The sequence below is a fragment of the Mobula hypostoma genome, chromosome 30 (genome assembly GCF_963921235.1).
Source record: "Mobula hypostoma chromosome 30, sMobHyp1.1, whole genome shotgun sequence".
NCBI lineage: Eukaryota > Metazoa > Chordata > Chondrichthyes > Myliobatiformes > Myliobatidae > Mobula > Mobula hypostoma.
Genome location: NC_086126.1, coordinates 3,145,344 through 3,171,499, shown reverse-complemented (window position 1 = coordinate 3,171,499; position 26,156 = coordinate 3,145,344). Strand labels below are relative to the sequence as shown.

Here is a 26,156-nt window from a genome sequence, read left to right as displayed (position 1 = left end):
CTGGGTCTATACTTTCCTGGGTTATCTATACTCCTTTTCTTGATTAAGAGAAAGATATTTGCAACCCTCCAGTCCTCTGGTACCTGTCCCGTCCCTATTGATGATGCAAAGATCATTCTCAGAGGCTCAGCAATCTCTTCACTCACTTCCCACAGAAGCCTGGGGTATATCTCGTCCAGACCTGGCAACTTGTCTGATTTAATGCTTCTCAAAAGCTCTAGCACATCCTCTTTCTTAATGTGTACATGCTCAAGCTCTTCAGTCCACTGTCAGTCATCCCCACAATAGCCAAGGTCCTTTTCCCTGGTGAATGCTGAAGCGAAGTATTCATTAAGTACGTCTGCTACCGCCTCCGACTCCATGCACACGTTTCCACTATCGCTTCTGATTGGTCCTATTAGATAAGAACACGAGAAACGGGAGCAGGAGTCGGCCATCTGGCCCGTCGAGCCAACTCAGCCATTCAATAAGACCATGGCTGATCTGGCCATGAACTCATCTCCACCTACCTGCCTTTTCCCCATAACCTTTAATTCCCCTACTGTGCAAAACTCTATCCAACCTTGTCTTAAATGTATTTACTGAGGTAGCCTCCACTGCTTCATTGTGCAGAGAATTCCACAGATTCAACACTGTCTGGGAAAAGCAGTTCCTCCTCATCTCCGTCCTAAATCTACTCCCCCGAATCTTGAGGCTTTGTCCCCTAGTTCTAGTCTCACCTACCAGTGGAAACAACTTTCCTGCCTCTACCTTATCTATCCCTTTCATAATTTTATATGTTTCCATAAGATCCTCTCTCATCCTTCTGAATTCCACTGAGTACAGTCCCAGGTAACTCAATCTCTCCTCGTAGTCTAACCCCCTCATCTCTGGGATCAACCTGGTGAACCTCCTCTACACTGCCTCCAAAGCCAGTATATCCTTCCTCAAGTATGGAGACCAGAACTGCACACAGTACTCCAGGTGTGGCCTCACCAGTACCCTGTATAGTTGCAGCATGACCTCCCTCGCATTAGGGAGGGGTGATTGATAAGTTCGTGGCCCAAGGTAGAAGGAGTCAATTTTAGAAAACCTACCACATTTATTTTTCCTACATTTACACATTTAGTCCAGCGGTCGTGGAGCACACGGAGCCCTTCTTTGTAGAAGTCGACGTCTTGGACCTCCAGAAAGTGGTCCACATCAGGGGTGATTGATAAGTTCGTGGCCCAAGGTAGAAGGAGATGAGTTATTAACTTCAAACTTTCTGCATTTTCACTCAGAGTTGAACTGCACGTGCACGTAACGAGAGCCTTCTACCTTAGGCCTCGAACTTATCAATCACCCCTGCTGTGGACCACCTGGAGGTCCAAGACACTCTTGTTACATGCACGTGCAGTTCAATCTTTGAGTGATTATACAGAAAGTTTGAAGTTAATAACTCATCTCCTTCTGCCTTAGGCCACAAACTTATCAATCACTTCTGCTGTGGACCACTTCTACAAAGAAGGGATCCGTATGCTCCACGACCGCTGGACTAAGTGTGTAAATGTAGGAGGGGACTATGCTGAAAAATAAATGTGCTAGGTTTTCTAAAATTGACTCCCTCTACCCTAGGCCACAGACTGATCAATCACCCCTGGTAAATTCAATCCCTCTGGCAATGAAGGCCAACATTCCATTTGCCTTCTTGATAGCCTGCTGCATCTGCATTTTGCAATCCTCGCACAAGCACTCCCAGGTCCCTCTTGCAGAGCAGCACGCTGCAATCTTTTACCATGTAAATAACAATCTGCTCTCTAATTTTTCCTTCCAAAGTGGATGACCTCGCATTTACCAGCGTTATACACCATCTGCCAGACCGGTGCCCAATCACTTAACCCATCTGTATCTCTCTGCAGACTCTGCGTATCTTCTGCGCAATTTGCTTTTCCACTCAATTTGGTGTCGTCAGCAAACTTAGAAACACCACGCTCGGTCCCCTCTTCCAGATCGTTAATGTAGATCATGAATGATTGTGGGCCCAGCAAAGACGCCTGTGGCACACCGCTCACCACTGATTGCCGGCCGGAGTAACACCCATGTGTCCCAATTCTCTGCTTTCTAATGGTTAACCAATCCTCTGTCCACGCTACTACATCACCCCAACTCTATGCATCTTTCATCTTATGGATAAAAGTCTTTTATGTTGTACCTCATCCAAGTAAGTACCATCCATCTGTTCCCCTCTATCCACTGTGCTCACTATATCCTCAAAGAGCTTCAGTAAGTTTGCCAAACAGGACCTGCCTCTGCCGAATTCATGCTGCATCTGCCTATTCTTGCATGGCTCGCCCTCTTGCTCTTCACGTACTTGTAGAATGCCTTGGGGTTTTCCTCAATCCTGTCCACCAAGGCCTTCTCATGGACCTTCTGGCTCTCCTAATTTCATTCTTAAGCTCCTTCCTGGCACCCTTGTAATTTTCTAGAGCTCTAACTTTTCTAGCTTCTTGAACCTTTCATAAGCTTTTCTTCTTAACTAGATTTTCTACATCCTTTGTACACCATGGTTCCTTTACCCTCCCATCCTTTCCCTGCCTCAATGGAACATACGGATGCAGAACGCCATGTAAATGTTCCCTGAACGTTTGCCGCATTTCTGCTGTACATTTCCCTGAGAACATCTGCTCCCAATTTTCTGCCTAATAGCATCACATTTCCCCCACCCCAACTAAATGTTTTCCCAAATTGCCTGCTCCTATCCCTCTCCAGTGCTATGGTAAAGGAGATAGGGTTGTGGTCACAACTCCAAAATGCTCTCCCACCGAGAGATCTGACACCTGACCAGGTTCATTTCCCAACACCAGATCAAGTACAGCCTCTCCTCTTGTAGGCTTATCTACATATTGTGTCAGGAAACCTTCCTGAACACACCTAACAAACTCCCCCCCATCTAAACCCCTTGCCCTGGGGAGATGCCAATCAATATTAGGAAATTTGACAGCAACCGTTATTGTTGCACCGTTCCAGAATCTGCCTCCCTATCTACTCCTCAGTATCTCTTGTTACTATTGGGAGTCCATAAAAAAACTCCCAGTCGAGTTATTGCCCCCTTCCTGATTCAGGTTTCATCCACACTGGCTCGGTATACAATTCCTTCATGACTCCCTCCTTTTCTGCAGCCGTGATACTATCCCTGATTAGCAATGCCACTCCTGCACCTCTTTAGCCTCCCTCCCTGTCCTTTTTGAAGCATCTGAAGCCCAGCACACTCAGCACCCGTTCCTGCCCCTGAGACATTCAAACCTCTGTAGTGGCCCCAGCATCGTAGTTGCATGTATTGATCTAAGTTCGCCTGCCTTGTTTATGATACATCTTGCATTAAAATAGACCGTCTAAGTACATCTATGTTCTATCATCCGGCCATCCTCCCTTTCAAACTCCCTACGAGCTGTCTCTGCTTGTGCTCCAACCTCCCCATCCTCTGCCTCTTCACTTCGGTTCCCATTCCCCTGCAAATCTAGCTTAAACCCTCCCCAACAGCATTAGTAAACCTCCCTCCCCGGATATTGGTTCCCCTCCAGTTCAGGTGCAACCCGTCCCGCTTAAACAGGTCACCCCTTCCCCAGGAAAGCTTCCAAGGATCCAAGAACTTGAAACCCTGCCCCCTGCACCATCTCCTCAGCCACTCATTCATCTGCGCTATCGTCCTGTTCTGACCTTTCCTAGCTCGTGGCACCGGGAGTAATCCAGAGGTTACTGCCTTGGGGGTCCTGCTCTTTAGCCTCCTCCCTAAACTTACTGTGCAGAACCTCTACCCCTCTCCTGCCTATGTCATTGGTACCAACATGTACCACCACCTCCGGCTGCTCTCCCTCCCCTTCAGGGATACTCTGCAACTGCTCAGAGACATCCTGGACCCTATCTCTTTATTTGTCTGACTGTTTATCTATTTGTTTATTTATTCATTGAGATTCTGCATGGAATAAACCCTTCCAGCCCTTTGAACTGCACCGTCCATCGTCTCGATTTAACCCTGGCCTAATCACGGGGCAGTTTTATAATGAACAATTAACCTGCTGACCGGTACTTCTTCGGAATGTGGGAGGAAACTGGAGCACCCGGAGGAAATCTGCGCGGTCCATGGGAGAGCGTGCAAACTCCTTACGGGGTGTAGCGGGAATTGAACCCGGGTCGCCTGTACTGTGAAGTGTTACGCCAACGCATAAAAGCATGCAGACAAGGTCAAGAGTAAAGGAGTAGAGTGTACTCAGACATGACAGTGAGTATAGGAAGAGAGTGAGGTGGAGGGTAAATGCGTGGCTGAGGGATTGGAGCAGGAGGCAGGGATTCAGGTTTCTGGATCATTGGGACCTCTTTTAGGGCAGGCCTGACCTGTACAAAAAGGACGGGTTGCACTTGAATCCGAGGGGGACCAATATCCTGGCGGGGAGGTTTGCTATGGCTATTGGGGAGAGTTTAAACTAGAATTGTTGGGGGTGGGAACTGAATTGAGGAGACGGAGGAAGGGGCAGTTGGCTCACAAATCGGGAAAGCTTGTAGACAGTGCGAGAGGGAGGATAGGCAGGTGATAGAGAAGGGATGTGCGCGGACCGATGGTTTGAGATGTGTCTATTTTAATGAGAGGAGTATCATGAACAAAGCAGATGAGCTTAGAGTATGGATCAGTACTTGGAGCTATGATGGGGTGACCATTACAGAGACTTGGATGGCTCAGGGGCAGGAATGGTTACTGAGAGTGCCAGGCTTTAGATGTTTCAGAAAGGACAGGGAGGGAGGCAGTAGAGGTGTGGGCGTGGTACTGCTGATCAGAGATAGTGTCACAACTGCAGAAAATGAGGAAGTCATGGAGGGATTGTCTACGGAGTCTCTGTGGGTGGAAGTTAGAAACAGGAAGGGATCAATAACTCTACTGGGTGTTTGTTATAGACCACCCAATAGTAACAGCGACACTGAGGAGCAGATAGGGAGACAGATTCTGCAAAGGTGCAATAATAACAGGGTTGTCGTGGTGGGAGATCTTAATTTCCCAAATATCGATTGGCAGCTCCCTAGAGCAAAGGGTTTAGATGGGATGGAGTTTCACACCTAGTTCAGGAAGAGCAAGAGGATAAAATGTGAGAGAATAGGACCAATCAAGTGTGACAGTGGAAAAGTGTGTATGGAACCAGAGGAGATAGCAGAGATACTTAATGAATACTTTGCTTCTGTATTCACTACGGAAAAGGAACTTGGCGACTGTAGGGATGACTTACAGCAGACTAAAAAGCTTGAGCATATAGACATTAAGAAAGGGGATGTGCTGGAGCTTTTGGAAAGCATCAAGTTGGATAAGTCACTGGGACCAGACAAGATATACCACAGGCTACGTGGGAGGTGAGGGAGGAGATTGATGAGCCTCTGACAATGATCTTTGTTTCATCAATGGGGACAGGAGAAGTTCTGGAGGATTGGAGGGTTGCAGATGTTGTTCCCTTGTTCAAGAAAGGGAGTAGAGGTAGCCCGGGAAATTATAGACCAGTGAGTCTAACTTCAGTGGTGGGCAAGTTGTTGGAGAAGATTCTGAGAGGCAGAATTTATGAACATTTGGAGAGGCATAATATGATTAGGAGTAGTCAGCATGGCTTTGTCAAAGGCAGGTCGTGCCTTATGAGTCTGACTGAATTTTTTGAGGATGTAATGAAGGTAGAGCAGTAGATATAGTGTATGTGGATTTTAACAAGGCATTTGATAAGATATCCCATGCAAAGCTTATTGATAAGGTAAGGAGGCATGGGATCCAAAGGGACCTTGCTTTGTGAATCCAGAACTGGCTTGTCCACAGAAGGCAAAGAGTGGTTGTAGACGGGTCATATTCTGCATGGAGGTCGGTGACCAGTGGTGTGCCTCAGGGATCTGTTCTGGGACCCCTACTCTTTGTGATTTTTATAAATTACCTGGATGAGGAAGTGGAGGGATGGGTTAGTAAATTTGCTGATGACACAAAGGCTGGAGGTGTTGTGGATAGTGTGGAGGGCTGTCAGAGGTTACAGCGGGACATTGATACGATGCAAAACTGGGCTGAGAAGTGGCAGATAAGAGGTTCATTTTGGTAGGTCAAGTATGATGGCAGAATATAGTATTAATGGTAAGACTCTTGGCAGTGTGGAGGATCAGAGGGATCTTGGGGTCCGAGTCCATAGGACACTCAAAGCTGCTGTGCAGGTTGACTCTGTGGTTAAGAAGGCATACGGAGTATTGGCCTTTATCAATCATGGGACTGAGGTTAGGAGCCGAGAGGTAATGTTGCAGCTATACAGGACCCTGGTCAGACCCCACTTGGAGTACTGTGCTCAGTTCTGGTCATCTCACTACAGGAAGGATGTGGAAGCCATAGAAAGGGTGCAGAGGAGGTTTACAAGGATGTTGCCTGGATTGGGGAGCATGCCTTATGAGAATAGGTTGAGTGAACCCGGCCTTTTCTCCTTGGATTGGCGGAGGATGAGAGGTGACCTGATAGAGGTGTATAAGATGATCAGAGGCATTGATCGTGTGGATAGTCAGAGGCTTTTTCCCAGGGCTGAAATGGCTAACACGAGAGGACAGTTTTAAGTTGCTTGGAAGTGGGTACAGAGGAGATGTCGGGTAAGATTTTCACACAGAGAGTGGTGAGTGCGTGGAATGGGCTGCCGGCGACGGGAGTGGAGGCGGAAACGATAGGGTCTTTTAAGAGACTCCTGGAGCTTAGAAAATTAGAGGGCTATGGGTAAGCCTAGGCAGTTTCTAAAATAAGTACATGTTCGGCACAGCATTGTGGGCTGAAGGGCCTGTATTGTGCTGTAGGTTTTCTGTGTTCTGAGTAGAACTTTGAAACCGAAGGTGTTTGCCTGTCGAGAGAGACAGGTAATTGGTTGGAGGTTGGTTAGAAGGGCCTTGCATGCCAAATATTACCCCCGTCCGGATTCCCACCTGGCGCCCTCTCCCCGTTGCCCGCACACTGACAGGCTGCCGTGTGGCGAGGACACGGGAACTAGAAGCAGGCAGAGACCTTCCCGCTCCTCAGCCCTACCCCACCATTCAGTCCAATCCCTTCCCCCCAGCGTCAGCCCCGCAGAGTCACACCGTACCGAAACAGGCCTTTCTGCCAACCAGCGTTCCCATTTTACCCAGTTCCGTTTCCCTCAGCCCGTGTCCTTCTGTGAACGTTTCCTGTCCAAATACCCCGATTTCTCCGGCTTCCGGTCGTTTCCCCTTTATTTCCCCACACCTGCCTGTCGCCACCCCCCCGGGCCCACCTCCTTCCCTTTCTCCGGTCAGATTCCTCCTTCTTCAGCCCATTACCGCTTCCACCTCTCACATCCCAGTTTCGCACTTCATCGCTCTCCCGCCACCCCCACCCACCTCTCCACCTGCCACCGTCCAGATTGTCCTCCTTCCCCTCCCCCTCGCCTCCTTAATTTGGCATTCCCCCCCCTTCCTTTTCGCTCCTGATGAGGGTCGTCGGCCCAAACCATCAGGATGGTGCCTGGCCTGCTGAGTTCCTCCAGCATTTTGTGTGTGATGCTCCTCCTTGTGTTTTTAACGCCCCTGGCTCGGCCAGCTTCCATACACTGACCGCCCTCTGGGTGAAGAAGTTGCCCTTTGGGTCCTTTTTAAATCTCTTTCCCTCTCACTTTAAACCTGCGCCCTCTAGGTTTTGGGTTGCGGTCTGACCAATGCCTTCTAAAACCTCAGCACTGCGCCCTCTCCCTCAGATAGCAACGACGAACCCGCTGGTCTCAGACAAGTTGGACTTGTCGGTGCTCTACAAAGAATACGCGGAGGACGACCAGGTTTACCAGTTAAAGGTCAAGGTGAGAGCTCAGGGAGGCCGAAAGGGTGGGCTGTGGGGACTGGGCAATCCGATGTGACTGCTGTCCTGGAGGGCCAGTACAGACTTGATGGGCTGAGTAGTCTCCGGCACGCTTATGCCCTGCACGTACCCTGGAGAGGGTCCAGACCAGGTTCAGGAGAGTGGCACTGGGAATGGAAGGGTTAATCTATGAGGCCTGTTTGATGGCTCCATACCTGAACTACGACCAATAGTACATAAATTGTTTATATTTTCAAATTAAAATACTTCCTACAAAACATCCGAGCCCCGACGGTTCCCTCATTCCTGGAAATCGAGACAACGCGTGCTCCTTCCCCGGGGACATCTGGGCACACACGCCACCCCAGAGCAGGGGCTGGCACTGTGACAGTATAACCCTCCCTCAGTACCACCCCCCCACAGTGTGACCCTCCCTCAGTACCACCCCTCCCACGGTGTGACCCTCCCTCAGTATGACTCTCCCTCAGTACCACCCCTCCCCACAGTGTGACCCTCCCTCAGTACCACCCCTCCCACAGCGTGACCCTCCCTTGGTACCACCCCTCCCACAGTGTGACCCTCCCTCAGTACCACCCCTCCCACAGTGTGACCCTCCCTCAGTACCACCCCCCACAGTGTGACCCTCCCTCGGTAGCACCCCTCCCACAGTGTGACCCTCCCTCGGTACCACCCCTCCCCAGTGTGACCCTCCCTCAGTACCACCCCTCCCACAGTGTGACCCTCCCTCAGTACCACCCCTCCCACAGTGTGACCCTCCCTCAGTACCACCCCTCCCACAGTGTGACCCTCCCTCGGTACCACCCCTCCCATAGTGTGACCCTCCCTCGGTACCACCCCTCCCACAGTGTGACCCTCCCTCAGTACCACCCCCCACAGTGTGACCCTCCCTCGGTACCACCCCTCCCACAGTGTGACCCTCCCTCGGTACCACCCCCCACAGTGTGACCCTCCCTCGGTACCACCCCTCCCACAGTGTGACCCTCCCTCGGTACCACCCCTCCCACAGTGTGACCCTCCCTCAGTACCACCCCCCACAGTGTGACCCTCCCTCGGTACCATCCCTCCCACAGTGTGACCCTCCCTCAGTACCACCCCCCACAGTGTGACCCTCCCTCGGTACCACCCCTCCCACAGTGTGACCCTCCCTCAGTACCACCCCCCACAGTGTGACCCTCCCTCGGTACCACCCCTCCCACAGTGTGACCCTCCCTCGGTACCACCCCTCCCCAGTGTGACCCTCCTCCAGTACCCCTCTTCCCTCAGAACTGCACTGGGTGTGTTGGCCTATATTGTGGGAAGATTGCCTCCACGTTGAAAGGTTGATGAAAGAGGCTCCCAACACGAAAGTGTGGAACAGCAAACAATCTGTTGGCGGCACGCAGCGGGTGGCACTGTGTCTGTGAAGGGTTAAACGGCGAGGGCTGGGTTTGTCTGCTCCACCAGTCAACGCCACCAGAGAGCAGCACTGAGCCGGCTGGCGGCTGTCTCTCTCTGTCCTCAGCCTTAAACCCGATTTATACTACTGCATCAACGCAAAGCCGACGCAGATCCCTACAACAGAGCCTGCATCGCTGTGACGTGCACCTCTCCCAAAATGTAACCGCGCGTTGCAGCAACGCGGACCGTGAGAACTGTGATTGGTCCGCTTGGTAGCATCGCATTTCCTCCTACGCTGCAATAGCTTCCCATTGGGCGACTGAAGGGCAGGGAAGGAACTCTGGCTGCAATGCTTTCCATAAAGCCCTACAGACCTCCGAAATTCTGGAGGACACATTTCGCTTTTACGGAAAAAGACGCTCGCTCCTTGTTTACCCCGAGAAAGACTACCATGACAATGGAGCCTTGCGCGGGCAGGTGTGTGCGCGAATTGCAGAGCGACGCAGACACACCAACGCAGAAGCGTAAATGCTCACAACGCGCATAGGTTACGGCATCAAGTTGACGCAGAAGTATAAATCAGGCTTTACAGCTGTTAACTCCCTCCCCCCCGACACCCCAAGGAGGGTCTCCCCGAGGGAGGGAGGGCAGCAAAGGAGGGAGCAGAGGCCCGATGAGGGTCTCCTCAAGGGATGGGAGGAATCCAGGGAGCAGGGAGACTCAGAGGGAGAGGACAGAAGTGACACAAGTCCGTGGGAAGGAGGACTGGTCTCCGAGGAGGAGGTGAGGAGGGAGATTCTGGTGGAGGAGGAGGAGGGAGATTCTGAGGGGCTCGAGGGAGAGTTGAGCGAGACTTAAGGAGTGAGGAGGGTGACTGGAACCAGAGGAGGATGCTGGGGGTGGGAGACCCCACGGTGCTGAGTGAGCGGAGAGGAGCTCCAAGGAGGGATCTTGAGGGACAGAGGGAGGGGGAGAGGTGAGGGTCACAGGGGAGGGATCCGGTGCGTGCTGTAGAGCCTCCCTCTCCTCTCCCCACTCTTCCTGCCCGGGTGGGGTCTGGCGCCCCTCCCCCTGATGTCCGTCCTTCTGTTCCCCCCTGAACAGGACCTGCACAATCGGTACTGCTGCATACGCAAGACCCGGCCTGACGGGAACTGCTTCTACCGGGCGTTCGGCTTCGCTCACCTTGAGGCACTCCTGGACAACAGCAAAGAACTACAGAAGTACGAGCCCATTCCCCCTCCTCCACACCCCAGCGTCCTCCCTCCCTCCTCCAGCCCCCTTGCACACCCTCCTCCACACCCGCGGGGGTACTCCCAGCTCTCCTCCCTCCCTCCCCCTCTTCCACGCCCATGGGGTCCTCCTCCCTCACTCCCCCTCCTCCACATCTCCCTCCCCATCCTCTCCACACCCATGGAGTTCTCCCTCCCTCCCTGGCCTTAGAACATTGATTTCTCCAACTTCTGGTAAATTTCCCCCCTCCCCCTTCCCTCTGTTTTCAATTCCCCACCCCTTCTCCTCACCTCCCTATCACCTTCCCAGGGTAACCCTTGTCCTTCCCTTTCTCCCGTGGTCCACTCTCCTCTCCTATCAGATTCTTCCTTCTCCTTTTCCACCTATCACCTCCCAGCTTCTTACTTCAGCCCTCCCGCACCTGCCTGGATTCACCTATCACCTTCCAGCATGTGCTGCTCTCCCTCCCCCCCCCCCAATCAACCACCTTATTCTGGCATCTCCCCCCTTCCTTTCCAGTCCCGATGAAGGGTCTTGGGCCAAACTGTCCATTCCCCTCCACAGATGCTGCCTGACCTGCTGAGTTCCTCCAGCATCTTGTGTGCATTGCCCTCAGATCTGCATGTGTGTGTCTACTTGCCGGGCTGTGATAGATGTTGATCGATTTTTCCTTCCGCTGTGAAGTCTGACGTTTCCCTCCCTTCTCAGGTTTAAGGCAATAGCCTCCAGAAGCAAAGAGGACCTGGTGACCCAGGGCTTCACTGAGTTCACCATCGAAGATTTCCACAACACGGTGAGAGAGCTGAAACGGTAGCTTTCATTTTCACAGGACTGGGATACACACACTGAGGCTTCATAAGGCATTGGTCAAACCACAGTTGGAGTATTCTGAGAGCAGTTTTGGGCCCCTTATCAGAGTCAGAACTAGGTTTAAAACCACCAGCGTATGTTGTGAAATTTGTTGTCTTTGAAGTTACAGTACAATGAAATATGTAATACTAAAAAAACTGAATTATAGTGTATATATAGTCATAGTCATACTTTATTGATCCCAGGGGATCAATATAATAGTTAAATAAATAGTACAAAATTAGAAATAAGGTAGTGAGTTAGTGTTCATGGATTCAATGTCCATTCAGAGATCGGACGGCAGAGGGGAAGAGGCTATTCCTGAATTGTTGCGTGTGTGTCTTCAGGCCCCTGTACCTCCTCCCTGATGGTAGCAATGAGAAGAGGGCACGTCCTGGGTGATCGGAGGGCAATGCACACAAAATGCCGGAGGAACTCAGCAGGTCAGGCAGCATCTGTGGAGGGGAATGGACAGTTGACATCTTGGCCCTTAATGATGGACACTGCCTTTCTGAGGCATCGCTCCTTGAAGATGTCCTGGATACTATGGAGGCTGGTGCCCATGATGGAGCTGACTGAGTTTACAACTCTCTGCAGCTTATTTTGATCCTGTGCCGTAGCCCACCCACACCAGATGTTGATGCAGCCAGTCAGAATGCTCTCCATGGTAACATCTGTAGAAACTTGTGAGTGTCTTTGGCGACAAACCAAATCTCCTCAATCTCCAAATGAAATGCAGCCGCTGACGTGCCTTCTTTGTAGCTGCGTTGATACGTTGGGACCAGGTGAGGTCCTCAGAGATATTGACACTGAGGAATGAAGTCCACAATCAGTTCTTTGGTCTTACTGACGTTGAGTGAGAGGTTGTTGCTGCGACACCACTCCACCAGCTGGTCTATCTCACTCCTGTACGCCCTCTGGTCACCATCTGAGATTCTGCCAACGATAGTTGGGTCATTGGCAAATTTATAGATAGTATTGGGTGTAGAGAGAGAGAAGAGAGCAGTGGGCTAAGCACTCATCCCTGAGGTCTGTCTGTGTTGATTGTTATTTCCAATCCGTCTCCCGGTTCGGAATTTGAGGATCCGGTTGCAGAGGGAGGTACAGGAGCTCAGGTTTTGGAGCTTTTCAGTCAAAGAAAGGATGTACTGGCATTGGAGAGGGTCAAGAGAAGGTTCACGAGAATGATCCTGGGATCAATAGGGTTAAACTATGAGTGTTTGATGGTTGTGGGCCTGTACTCACCAGAGTGTATGAGAGAGAATCTCGTTGAAACTGATTGAATATTGAAAGCCCTAGATAAAGTGGGTGTGGAGAGGATGTTTCCTGTAGTGGGTGAGTCTAGGACCAGAGGACACAGATAGAGTGGATGTGGAGAGGATGTTTCCTACAGTGGGGGAGTCTAGGACCAGAGGACACAGATAGACTGGATGTGGAGAGGATGTTTCCTATGGTGGGGGAATCTAGGACCAGAGGACACAGCCTCAGAATAGAAGGACGTCCATTTAGGACAGAGCTGAAGAGGAATTTGTTTAGCCGGGGTGGGGAATCTGTGCAATTCATTGCCACAGATGGCTGTTGAGGCCAAGTCACTGGGTGTATTTAAAGCGGAGGTTCTTGATAGTCAAGGTGTCGAAGGTTACGGGAGAAGGCAGGAGAATAGGGGCTGAGAGGAATAATAAATCAGCCACGATGGAATGGCAGAGCAGACTCAAGGGGCCAAATGGCTTAAAAATTATGATGAAGGTGAAATAAATAATGCAGAAAAGAGGAATAATGAGTCAGTATTTCTGGATTATGTATCGATGGGCCAAGTGGCTCATTTCTGCTCCTTTGTCTTCTGGGCTTCATGTGCTCCCGGGGTCTGTAATCCCACCACACTGTTGCCCCCCCAGCCATTTTCGCCCTGCTGTCGAGGCTGTGGAGAAACCACTGGGGTGTGTGGTCCTCGGAGGGGAAGGGACCCAGCACCAGGACTTTTTCCTGTGGGCAGGGTGCCTCAGGAGGCAGGAGGAGCTGGCTTTGTTTTGGCGGACAGTGGATGAGGAGTCGGGGCATGGGTGGGGAGGAATTCTCGATGGAGAGGGGAGTGAGAGCAGAAGGAACGGGAGCTAGGCTTGGCTTAACCCATCAGCCCTACCAGGGCACAGGCCGCTGACAGCAGCTCACCAGAGTCCTTGGTCCAGGGCCGGTCTTTCAAGTTGTCCTCGAGTGTAGCCGGTCTGCGAAGACCCTTCCTCTCCTCGGGGTGAGGCCTTTGGACCTTCCGCTGGTGTTTCTGCAGCTCTGGGATGGGGCCGCCTCTTCGTAGCTGGGTTTGGGGCCCGTCTGCGGCAGAGTCAACAAGAGCTAGGGGAGGTGGGAAAAAGGGAAGTAGGGGGTCACCCAGAGAGCGGCTGGAATCTGGAACGGTTGCCCGAGGGGTTGGTGGAGGCAGAACGGCCCTTCCGCGACATTTATGAACAAGCTCGTGAATTGTCGCGGCAGAGGAGGCTGCGGCCAAGTGCTGGGGACTGGGGCCCAGTGTAAATGTTGGGTTTGGAGAGAGTGGGCCGAGGAATTCCTTACCATTGTCACGTTGGAGGTAGATAAGTTTTTGTACGCAGAGAGGGGTGAGGTGGGTGTGTGGAATGTGCTGACGGGCTGGTGGGAGAGGCAGGTACATTAGGGATGTTTAGACACTCTTGGGTAGGCACGTGGATGATAGAAAAATGGAGGGCCATGTGAGAGGGAAGGGATAGATTGATCTTAGAGTAGAACATAGAAAACTTACAGCCTACAATGCTGTACCGAACATGGGCTTTCTTTTTTTTTCAAATTTTATTTCAACAAAATCTTTTCCCCGAACCCGTGAGTCAGTGTTAAAATTATGTAAACCATAGCTTACAAAACATAAAATTATCCATAAAATAAAAACAAACATGGCAGAAATAAATATCAATATAATAACCAAGTGTGTCTATTAGACCTCTAATAATAGAAAAGACTACCATTCAGAAATATACTTCACCACTACATTCACCAGTACTTTCCCCCCCGCCCCAGGAAACCTAAATATTTGCCCCATTTTTGTGTATAGATGTCCAATCTATCAAACTGTTTGTAAGACGTGTGTTCAAAAGCTGCCACTTTGGCTATTTCTGTGACCCACTCCCGAAATGATGGTTCCTCTCCCCCCCCCCCCAAGTTCCTCCAGCCTCTAAGTATAATTTGTCTTCCAACCATTACGCTTGTCTGGATCCAATTTTGAGAGTGTTTATCTCCAAGTAACCCAAGTGTGGCTCCCAAGACAAAAAGTCTGGGGCAGAAAGGGAGTTGAATACCTGAAACTTCACCAATATACTTATATATCATAATCTAAAATTCCTGAATTCTGGGACAGGACCAGAGAGCGTGTGCTAAGTCCCCTTTATCCGCCAGCATTCAGGGGTGTTTTTCAACCCTAATCTCTGTAACTTTGCTGGAGTCCAATAGAAACCGTGTAGAGTCTGAAATTAAATAAGGCGCACTCTCAGGTCTCTCGACATTGTTTTGACATTTTTGCAGATTTTATCCCATTCCTCTGTCTCAAAAGTCACACTCAGGTCTTTTTCCCATGCTCTTTTAAGACCCAACAGAAATTTGTCCCTGGAGATTTGTGTTAAACCTGAATAATAAGCTGAGGCTTCGTGACCTTCACCATATGCAGCCAGTGCAGTAGACAGTATCGTAGCAACTTGTGGGGGTTGCTGTGTAGAACCAAAAGTTGTATGTAGCAAATGACGCGGTTGAAGATACCTCCAAAATTGTGACCTAGAGATATCGTACTGTTGGGTTAATTGATTAAAAGATTTTAAACGGTCACCATTATAAAGGTCTCCCAATTTAATTATACCTTTCCCTTGCCATTCCCTCCAGAAGAAAGGGGACTTATCAATACACACCTTTCGATTCATCGAGATACTAGAGGCTTCATTCAAGTATGGATTAAGTTTAAATAATCTGGCTAGTTTATTCCAGACAAATGCATATGTGATATAATTGGGTGAGACCTTGCTTCAGGAGGTAACTTGATAGACAAACATTGTAATGGAGGGATGGGAGGAAGAGCAGAACACCCAATATGATACCAAGGGGGCGCTCTCTCCGGAGGGAGAGACCAATGTGCTGAATGTTTAGGAGTAAAGGCATAGTAATAGTATATTATCTCTGGCAAATTTAACCCCCCCCCCCTTTCAACTGACAATTGTAATTTGTTAAAGTTTAAACGTGGGCGTTTACCATTCCAAATAAAAGCCTTAGTTATTTTTATCAAATTGCTTAAAGTATGTCAATGGGATTTGAACTGGTAACGATCGGAACAGATAATTAACCTTTGGAATGCTATTCATCTTCAAGGCATCTACTTTTCCCGACATTGACAAATACAATGATGACCATCTGCCTACATCACATGAAATTCTCTGCAGTAATGGATCAAAATTTACCTTTACTAAATCCTTCAGTTGAAGGGGAAAGTTAATACCTAAATATCATATACCCTTCTTTGTCCAGTGAAATTGGCCTGGGTGAAAAGCAGATGCAGGGCAATATGCAGTCAACGGTAGTGCTTCCGATTTTGTCCAATCAACCTTATAGCCTGAGAATCTGGAGTAAGACTTCATAATATTAAAAAGACAAGACACCGATCGACTAGGGTTCAACACAAATAATACAATACCATCGGCATAAAGCATCAGTTTATGTACCTGTCCTTCCACAGATATCCCTATAAAGTTCTCATTCTCTCTGATTGCTGCCGCCAGGGGCTCCAAAGCTAGACAGAACAACATTGGGGAAAGTGGGGAACCCTGTCGGGTACCCCGTTTAAGAGAGAAGTAAAGTGAAATGTAACCAGTAGTTTGAACCTTTGCTTCAAGGTACAGTCTAATCCATTTTAAAAAGATGGTTCCAAATCCAAAAAAATTGAAGAATCTTAAACAGATAGCCCCATTCTACCCGATCAAAAGCCTTTTCAGCATCGAGTGAGATAGCTGCTAGAGGTGACTGATTATCGGCCACTGGCCACATAATATTCACAAGACGCCTTAAGTTATCAGATGAGCTGCGGCCCCTGATAAATTCCACCTGATCACTATGTATCAACCATGCCATTACTGTGTCTAAATGGTTTGCAAGAATCTTTGATAAAATTTTCACATGTATTGGGATTAGGGAAATTGGTCTATAATTCTTACATTCACCTCTTTCAGAATCAATGTAATTAGCACTTGTGATAAAGTAGGGGGTAAATTACCCCGCCCTGTAGACTCATTGTGCATATTCAGCAGTAGTGGAGCGAGCTTCTCAGCATAGCATTTAAAAAATTCCACTGTAAATCCATCTGGGCCAGGAGCTTTCCCAGTAGGTAAGGTCTTAATCACTGATATTTCTTCCAGTGTTATAACGGAGTCAAGGTATTGTTGTTCTTTTGTCAATTTAGGTAACCCTAATGGCCTCAGAAAGCTACCAATTTCTTCCTCACTAGAGTTGGAAGTTGATGTATATAGGTCCTTATAAAACCCTTGAAATGTATCATTAGGTGTCGTCAAAGTATCACCTGTTGCTGATGATATCTGGGATGATAGATATTGATTCTCTCTGTTTTATACACCTTGCCAACTTTCTCCCCCAATTCAGATTGCCTTTGTCTCGTCCTGAAAAGCCAAAATTCTACTTTCTGGGATAATATTAGATTGTGTTGATATTTCAGCCGTGTTAGTTCTCTCAGATCTTTGAATGATATCTGCTGCTTCAATTTTGTCCCAATTTCTTTGATCTTATTTTCTAAGTTTGTAATTTTCTGATTACAGTATTCTGTTTTCTCATATAAGAAATATGTTGAACAGTATGGATATACTACTATATCCATACTATAAACTGCTTTCAGGGCTTCCCGGTTAGTCCCTGCGGAGGGGGCCGCAGGTGTATTCATCTCTAAATACTCCTTGATATGTTGTCTCCAGCTTGCCTAATTATTGAATCTTGTAACAAGGGTGAATTAAATCTCCATCTATGTGACTGCATTCTCTTATACTGAGGTATTGTCTCTTGACAAACCCAAGCATGATCTGATAATATAATATTACCAATTGCCCATTGAGACACAGACTGAATAAGTGACTTGGATATAAGGAAAAAAATCAATCCTTGCGTATGTTTTATGAACCGCAGAAAAAAATGTGTAATCCCTCCCACTGGGATTCATAAGGTGCCAAGCATCCACAAGCCCGAGGGCTTTACACATTTCTTGCACCATCACAGTGAGATTTCAGGTTTGATATGACAACATCTTACTATGGTCGATGATTGGATCCATTACCGAATTAAAATCCCCCTCAAGTATGATATCATTAGCTCCAATAGAATGTAACTTTCCTTTAAGATCAACAAAAAGTCCTGCATCCTCTATATTAGGTGCATATATGTTTGCTAAAACAATATGTTGCTCCTGTACTTCTGCCACAATAATAAGAATTCTCCCTGCTTGACCTTTGATCTGTTCCTCACATCTAAACTGCAGCCGCCTGTTGATAAGTTTTATAACGCCCCTGCTCTTAGTTGACCCTGCACTGTAGAAAACATGATCTGTAAAACCCCCAGTAGCTTTATTGATTCCTCTGCTGATAAATGTGTTTCCTGTAGAAATACCACACCCCATTTTTGTCTCTTAACCTTATTCATTGCCTTTTTTCCTTTTTATCGGATTCCCCAGACCGTTAACATTCCATGTGGTGAAACGTATTTTTTCTGAGTTAAGACACCTCCCTGATGGTGGTGTCTGAAAAGAGGATGCTGTCCAAGTTGCATGCCATCTTGGACAATGTCTCCCATCCACTACATAATGTACTGGGTGGGCACAGGAGTACATTCAGCCAGAGACTCATTCCACCGAGATGCAACACAGAGCGTCATAGGAAGTCATTCCTGCCTGTGGCCATCAAACTTTACAACTCCTCCCTTGGAGGGTCAAACACCCTGAGCCAATAGGCTGGTCCTGGGTTTATTTCCTGGCATAATTTACATATTACTATTTAACTATTTCTGGTTTTATTTCCATTTATTATTTATGGTGCAACTGTAACGAAAACCAATTTCCCCCGGGATCAATAAAGTATGATTATGATTATGACTACTACTAGAAGCCATAATTAGGACAAACAAATACACTACAATATTTAAACACTGACTCATAAACCCCCGTTTAAACTGAAAAGTAGCAAAATGGTGCGTAAAACTCCCCCGCGCCCAACAGTGGCCACAGAACACGGCCAAACGTCCCTTCCCTTCCATAAAGGTTCATGAAAAGCCCGGACCAGTTTTAACTGCTCAGAACGATGCCAGTCTGGTTTCACAGTCAACGTAGCACACTTAATAGCTTGTCAGCCCTAGTGAGGATAAGGTAGCTTCAGTACAATGCAATCAGGCAAGATTTAAAAAATTAACAAACACAACCTGACTCCCGTCTTGCTCAATCTAACTAGCGTAGTTAAACTCCCCCATCTCCTCAATAAATTTTCTTGCTTTACTGGGCACTCAAAAAACTTGAAACCGTCCTTAGCCTCTATTCTTAGCTTGGCTGGGTAAAGCAGCGCAAAGCTCACGTTCCACCCCCGAAGCATCTTCTTCCATTCTTTAAACTTTTCTCGTTTTACTTGCGTGGGTCTGGAGAAGTCCGGGAAGATCACAACATGGTTGTTGTCCCAGGTGAACTTACCCTTGTCCCTCGCCGCTCGCAGCACAAAAACTCGATCCTTTGACCTGAGGAACCTTGCAAGGATAGGCCGAGGCCTATCTCTGGTACTGGGTCTAGGGCCCAGCACTCTGTGTGGGCGTTCTACTTCAAGCTTTTCCTCCCGATCGCTGACAAGCTCCGAGACTAGTTTATCCATGAAGGCGATGAGATCCTGCCCCTCTTTTCCCTCTGGAATGCCAATGAATTGGAGATTGTTGTGCCGATTACGGTTCTCCATGTCCTCCAGTTTATCTGTTAACCGGTCAACGTTCGCTTTGGTAGCCAACGGGTTAGCTTCTCGTTCCCTATCCGCCACTTCTAGGTAGTCAACCCGCTTCTCGACGTCTGCAAGCCTGGTTATCAGCGATGACGGCTCTGACTCCACTGGCGATATAGATTGGCGTATACCTTCAAGGCCTACCAGGTCGTTGGAGATTTTTTTCAAAGCTGCATACATATTAGCCAAGTCATGACTCGCCTCTTGTTGGTCTCCCTCAGACGATGGTCCTCCGCCTCTCATCGTCTTGTACACCTCTATCAGGTCACCTCTCATCCTCCGCCGCTCCAAGGAGAAAAGGCTGAGTTCACTCAACCAATTCTCATAAGGCATGCTCCCCAATCCAGGCAACATCCTTGTAAATCTCCTCTGCACCCTTTCTGTGGTTTCCACATCCTTCCTGTAGTGAGGCGACAAGAACTGAGCACAGTACTCCAAGTGGGGTCTGACCAGGGTCCTATATAGCTGTAACATTACCTCTCAGCTCTTGAACTCAATCCCACGATTGATGAAGGCCAATGCACCGTATGCCTTCTTAACCACAGAGTCAACCTGCACAGCAGCTTTGAGCATCCTATGGACTCAGACCCCAAGGTCCCTCTGATCCTCCACACTGCCCAGAGTCTTACCATTAATACTATATTCTGCCATCATATTTGACCTACCAAAATGAACCACCTCACACTTATCTGGGTTGAACTCCATCTGCCACTTCTCAGCCCAGTTTTGCATCCTATCAATGTCCCGCTGTAACCTCTGACAGCCCTCCACACTATCCACAACACCTCCAACCTTTGTGTCATAAGCAAATTTACTAACCCATCCCTCCACTTCCTCATCCAATTCATTTAAAAGGGAAGGGATCCCAGAACAGATCTCTGAGGCACACCACTGGTCACCGACCTCTATGCAGAATATGACCCATCTACAACCACTCTTTGCCTTCTGTGGGCAAGCCAGTTCTGGATCCACAAAGCAATGTCCCCTTGGATCCCATGCCTCTTTACTTTCTCAATAAGCCTTGCATGGGCTACCTTATCAAATGCCTTGCTGAAATCCATATACACTACATCTACTGCTCTACCTTCATCAATGTGTTTAGTCACATCCTCAAAAAATTCAATCAGGCTACTAAGGCACAACCTGCCTTTGACAAAGCCATGTCAAATCATATTCCTAATCATACTATACCTCTCCAAATGTTCATAAATCCTGCCCCTCAGGATTTTCTCCATCAACTTACCAACCACTGACGTAAGACTCACTGGTCTATAATTTCCTGGGCTATCCTTACTCCCTTTCCTGAATAAGGGAACAACATCTGCAACCCTCCATTCCTCAGGATCCTCTCCCGTTCCCATTGATGATGTAAAGATCATTGCCAGAGGCTCAGCAATCTCCTCCCTCGCCTCCCACAGTAGCCTGGGGTACATCTTGTATGGTCCTGGAGACTTATCCAACTTGATGCTTTCCAAAAGCTCCAGCACATCCTCTTTTTTAATGTCTATATGCTCAAGCTTTTCAGTCCACTGTAAGTCATCCCTACAGTCGCCAAGTTCCTTTTCCGTAGTGAATACTGAAGCAAAGTATTCATTAAGTATCTCTGCTATCTCCTCCGGTTCCATACACACTTCTCCACACACACTTTTCCACTGTCACACTTGATTGGTCCTATTCTCTCACATCTTATCCTCTTGCTCTTCACATACTTGTAGAATACCTTGGGCTTTTCCTTAATCCAGTCAGTCAAGGCCTTTTCACGGCCCCTTCTGGCTCTCCTGATTTCATTCTTAAGCTCCTTCCTGCTAGCCTCATAATCTTTTAGATCTCTATCATTACCTAGTTTTTTGAACCTTTCGTAAGCTTTTCTTCTGGACTAGATTTTCAACAGCCTTTTGTACACCATGGTTCCTGTGCCCTACCATCCTTTCCCTGTCTCATTGGAATGTACCTATGCAGAACGCCATGCAAATATCCCCTGAACATTTGCCACATTTCTTCCATACATTTCCTTGAGAACATCTGTTCCCAATTTATGCCACCAAATTCCTGCCTGATAGCCTCATATTTCCCTTTACTCTAGTTAAATGCTTTCCTGACTTGTCTGTTCCTATCCCTCTCCAATAGTATGATAAAGGAGATAGAATTGTGATCACTATCTCCAAAATGCTCTCCTGACCAGGTTCATTTCCCTAACCAAATCAAGTACAGCCTCTCCTCTTGTAGGCTTATCTACATATTGTGTCAAGAAACCTTCCTGAACACACCTAACAAACTCCACCCCATCTGAACCCCTCACTCTAGAGACATGCCAATCGAAATTTGGGAAATTAAAATCTTCCACCACGACAACCCTGTTACTATTACACCTTTCCAGAATCTGTTTCCTTATCTGCTCCTCGATATCCCTGTTACTATTGTGTGGTCTATAAAAAGACACCCAGTAGAGTTATTGACCCCTTCCTGTTCCTAACTTCCACCCACAGAGACTCTGTAGACAATCCCTCCATGACTTCCTCCTTTTCTGCAGCTGTAACACTAACCCTGTTCAACAGTGCCACGGCCCCACCCACCTCGTTTGCCTCCCTCCTTGTCCTTACTGACACATCTGAAGCCTGGCACTCATAAGTAACCATTCCTGCCCCTGAGTCATCCAAGTCTCTGTAATGGCCACAACATCATAGATCCAAGTACTGATCCACGCTCTAAGCTCATCCGCTTTGCTTCTGATGCTTCTTGCATTAAAATAGACACATCTCAAACCAACAGTCTGAGTACATCCCTTCTCTATCACCCGCCTATCCTAACTCTTGCACTGTCTCCAAGCTTTCTCTATAAGAACATGAGAGCATAAGAAATAGGAGCAGGAGTAGGCCATCTGGCCCATCGAGCCTGCCCCGCCATTCAATAAGATCATGGCTGATCTGTCTGTAAACTCAGCTCCATCTACCTGCCTTTTCCCCAGAACCCTTAATTCCCCTACTGTGTAAAAACCTATCTGACTGCATCTTAAATATATTGAGTAAAGAACCCTCAACTGCTTCCCTGGGCAGAGAATTCCACAGATTCACCACTCTCTGGGAAAAACAGTTTCTCCTCATCTCCGTCCTAAATCCTCTCCCCTGAATCTTGAGGAAATGTCCCCCAGTTCTAGTCTCACCTACCAATGGAAACAACTTTCCTACTTCTACCTTATCTATCCCTGTCAAAATTTTGTATGTTTCTATAAGATTCCCTCTCATTCTTCTGAACTCCAGAGAGTATAGTCCCAGGCGACTCAATCTCTCCTCACAGGTCCCTGGAATCAACCTGGTGAACCTCCTCTGCACGGCCTCCAAAGCCAGTATATCCTTCCTCAAGTATGGAGACCAGAACTGCACACAGTACCCCAGGTACAGCCTCACCAGTACCCTGTACAGTTGCAGTATGTGAACCAACTGCCCTTTCCTCCGTCTCTTCAGTTCGGTTCCCACCCCCCAGCAATTCTAGTTTAAACTCACCCCAGTAGCCGTAGCGAACCTTCCCGCCAGGATATTGGTCCCCCTCGGATTCCAGTGCAACCTGTCCTTTTTGTACTGGTCACGCCTGCCCCAAAAGTGGTCCCAATGATCCAGAAATCTGAATCCTTTCCCCCTGCTCCAATACCTCAACCACGCATTAATCCTTGACCTCATTCTATTCCTACACTCACTGTCACGTGGCACAGGCAGTAATCCCGAGATTACTACCTTTGAGGTCCTGCTTCTCAACTTCCTTCCTAACTCCCTGTAGTCTGTTTTCAGGACCTCCTCCCTTTTCCTACCTATGTCATTGGTACCAATATGTACCACGACCTCTGGCTGTTCACCTTCCCACTTCAGGATATTGTGGACGCGATCAGGAATATGCTGGACTCTATCACCTGGGGGCCAAACTACCATCTGTGTTTCTTTCCTGCATCCACAGAATCGCCTGTCTGACCCCCTAACTATAGAGTCCCCTATCACTGCTGCCATCCTCTTCCTTTCCCTACCCTTCTGAACCACTGTGCTAGAGGCACGGCCACTGTTGCTTCCCCCAGGTAGGCCGTTTCCCCCCCCCCCCCACAACAGTACTCAAACAGGAGTACTTATTGTTTAGGGGGGCAGCCACTGGGGTACTCAGTAGGCTAAAGGGTTGGCATGATGTTGTGGGCCGAGTGGTCTGTACTGTGAACCAGGGACAAACAGGCAGAGCGCACATACACACACACGTTTAAGAAACTCTTAGTTAGGCGCATAACTTCGCCGTGGACTGTCCCAAGTCGGGCTGCGGAAGGAGGAGGATTGGTTATGGGGCTAGCAACCCCCTCCCGGAAAACCCCAGAGCTACAGAAATGCCTACAGAAGCTCCGAATCTTGAACAATGTCTCCCATCCACTACATAATGTACTGGTTGGGCACAGGGGTACATTCAGCCAGAGACTAATTCCTCCGAGATGCAGCACAGAGCGTCACAGGAAGTCATTCCTGCCTGTGGCCATCAAACTTTACAACTCCTCCCTTGGAGGGTCAGACACTCTGAGCCAATAGGCTGGTCCTGGACTTATTTTCATCTGGCATAATTTACATATTACTATTTAATTATTTATGGTCTTATATTGCTATATTTATACTCTATTCTTGGTTGGTGCAACTGTAATGAAACCCAGTTTCCCTCGGGATCAATAAAGTCTGTCTGTCTGTCTATCTATCTATGTATCTATCTGTCTATCTATCTATCAAAGACCCCATCCCTGGGAGAGGAGGGATCTCCACCGAGAAGACGCATGAGGTCATGTGGCGAAACTTCGGCCCAGGACAGAGGATTCTCTGTTAGCAGCCTATACCCCGGTAGGGATGGGGGCCATCTGTACAGACCACCCCCCCACTGTGACCGCCTCGGTTTCCCCCTGGTTCCCTGGTTTCCTCCCGCAGTCCAAAGGTTGGCAGGTTAATTGGTCGTTGTCAGTTGTCCCGTGATTAGGCTGGGGTGAAGTCGGTGGGCTGGGACGGCCTGCTCCGTGCAGTATCTCAGTTAATAACTAAGTAGGTAGACATGTACATGGATAGGAGGAAATTGGAAGCCCTGCCCCCGGCCCCTGACTGCGTGTGTTGTCTCGCTGATAGTTCATGGACGTGATCGAGCTGGTGGAGAAGCAGGGCTCCCTGGCCGACCTGCTGACAGCCTTCAATGACCAGAGCACGTCGGACTACCTGGTGGTGTACCTCCGCCTCCTCACCTCGGGCTACCTGCAGCGTGAGTCCGGCTTCTTCGAGCACTTCATCGAGGGTGGGCGGACAGTCAAGGAGTTCTGCCAGCAGGTGAGGGTGTGGGGGTGCGCGGGGGAAGAGGAGAGGGGGAGAGGCACCGAGGAGGAGGAAGAGGAGGAGGGATGGGGGAGAAGAATGGAATAGGGGAAGGAGGGAGGGAGAGAGGGGGAAAGAGGAGGGATGAGGGGAGGGAGGAAGAGGGGGAAGGTGGGGAGGATGAGGGAAGAGGGGACAAGGGGGAGGAGAAGGAATGAGGGAGGAGGAGGGATGAGGGGAGGGAGAGGGAGGAGGAAGGATGAGGGGAGCGAAAAGGAGGGGAAGGGATGTGGGGAGGGAGAGGAAGGGGGAGGGATGAGAGGAGTGAGGTGGAGGAGGAAGAGAAATCACAAGAGAAAGTGTGGGGAAATTGGATTGGCCTGTGGGTTGGAATAGAGCCGATGGGGGGAATGGCCGTTTTCTACTTGGTGAGTGTTGATGGAAGGTGAAGGGTGGCAGTGGGGGTTGTTGGGGAAGGAGGGGGAGAGAAGGGGCCGTTGACTGACGGTATTTGTCCCTGAAAAACACCCGCAGGAGGTGGAGCCGATGGCCAAGGAGAGCGACCACATCCACATCATCGCGTTGGCCCAGGCGCTGGACACCTCAATCCGCGTCGAATACATGGACCGGGGCGAGGGCAGCACCACCAACCAGCACATCTTCCCCGAGGGCTCGGAGCCCCGCGTCTTCCTCTTGTACAGGCCGGGACATTACGACATCCTGTATAAATAGGCAGAGTGGCCCGCGTTTGTACAGAGTTCCCGTGGTTGTAAATGATGGGCTGATCCCCCACTCCCTACACCCCACTTTGTTACTGAAGTTGTCTGACTGACTGGGGGGAGCTGGCCTCGCACACTCACACACTCACACTCACTCACACTCACAAACGTGTGCATGTATACACACTCTACACATGCATGTCCTCTTTCATGTATCCCCTCATCCCTCCTCTCTCTCCCCCTCCATCTTTCTCTTCTTTCCTTTCTTCCACCCCTCTCCCCTCCACTCCCCTCCCTCTCCCCCCACTCCCCCTCTCTCTCCCCTCCACTCCCCCTCTCTCTCCCCTCCACTCCCCCCTCTCCCCCCACTCCCCCTCTCTCTCCCCCCACTCCCCTCCCTCTCCCCGCACTCCCCCTCTCTCCCCCCTACTCCCCCTCTCTCCCCTCCACTCCCCCTCTCCCCCTCCCACTCCCCTCTCTCTCCCCCCACTCCTCTCTCTCTCCCCCACTCCCCCCTCTCTCCCCCACTCCCCTCCCTCTCCCCCCTCCCCTCCCTCTCCCCCCACTCCCCTCCCTCTCCCCCCACTCCCCTCCCTCTCCCCTCTCTCTCCCCCCCACTCCCCTCTCTCTCCCCCACTCCCGTCTCTCCCCCCACTCCCCTCTCTCTCCCCACTCCCCTCTCTCTCCCCCTCTCCCCTCTCTCTCCCCCCTCTCCCCTCTCTCTCCCCCTCTCCCCTCTCTCTCCCCCTCTCCCCAACTCACCCACACCCCCTCTCTCCCCTCTCTCCCCCACTCCCCTCCCTCTCCCCCC

The 26,156-nt window shown here is 49.3% G+C and overlaps 1 protein-coding gene across 2 annotated transcripts in view; it reads left to right on the top strand.

Annotated features, from left to right (window-relative positions):
* Positions 1-25,889, top strand: part of otub1b (OTU deubiquitinase, ubiquitin aldehyde binding 1b) — a 39,809-nt gene extending 13,920 nt beyond the window's left edge. Inside the window, exons 3-7 of one of the 2 annotated variants that reach the window (XM_063036270.1) lie at positions 7,652-7,811; positions 10,313-10,431; positions 11,150-11,234; positions 24,447-24,641; positions 25,161-25,889. In XM_063036270.1, coding sequence (XP_062892340.1) covers positions 7,674-7,811; positions 10,313-10,431; positions 11,150-11,234; positions 24,447-24,641; positions 25,161-25,358 — 735 coding nt within the window. In that variant the 5' untranslated portion in view covers positions 7,652-7,673 and the 3' untranslated portion in view covers positions 25,359-25,889. The remainder of the gene's footprint in view (positions 1-7,651; positions 7,812-10,312; positions 10,432-11,149; positions 11,235-24,446; positions 24,642-25,160) is intronic. The other variant, XM_063036269.1, reaches the window with a different exon arrangement.
* Positions 25,890-26,156: the final 267 nt, after the last annotated feature.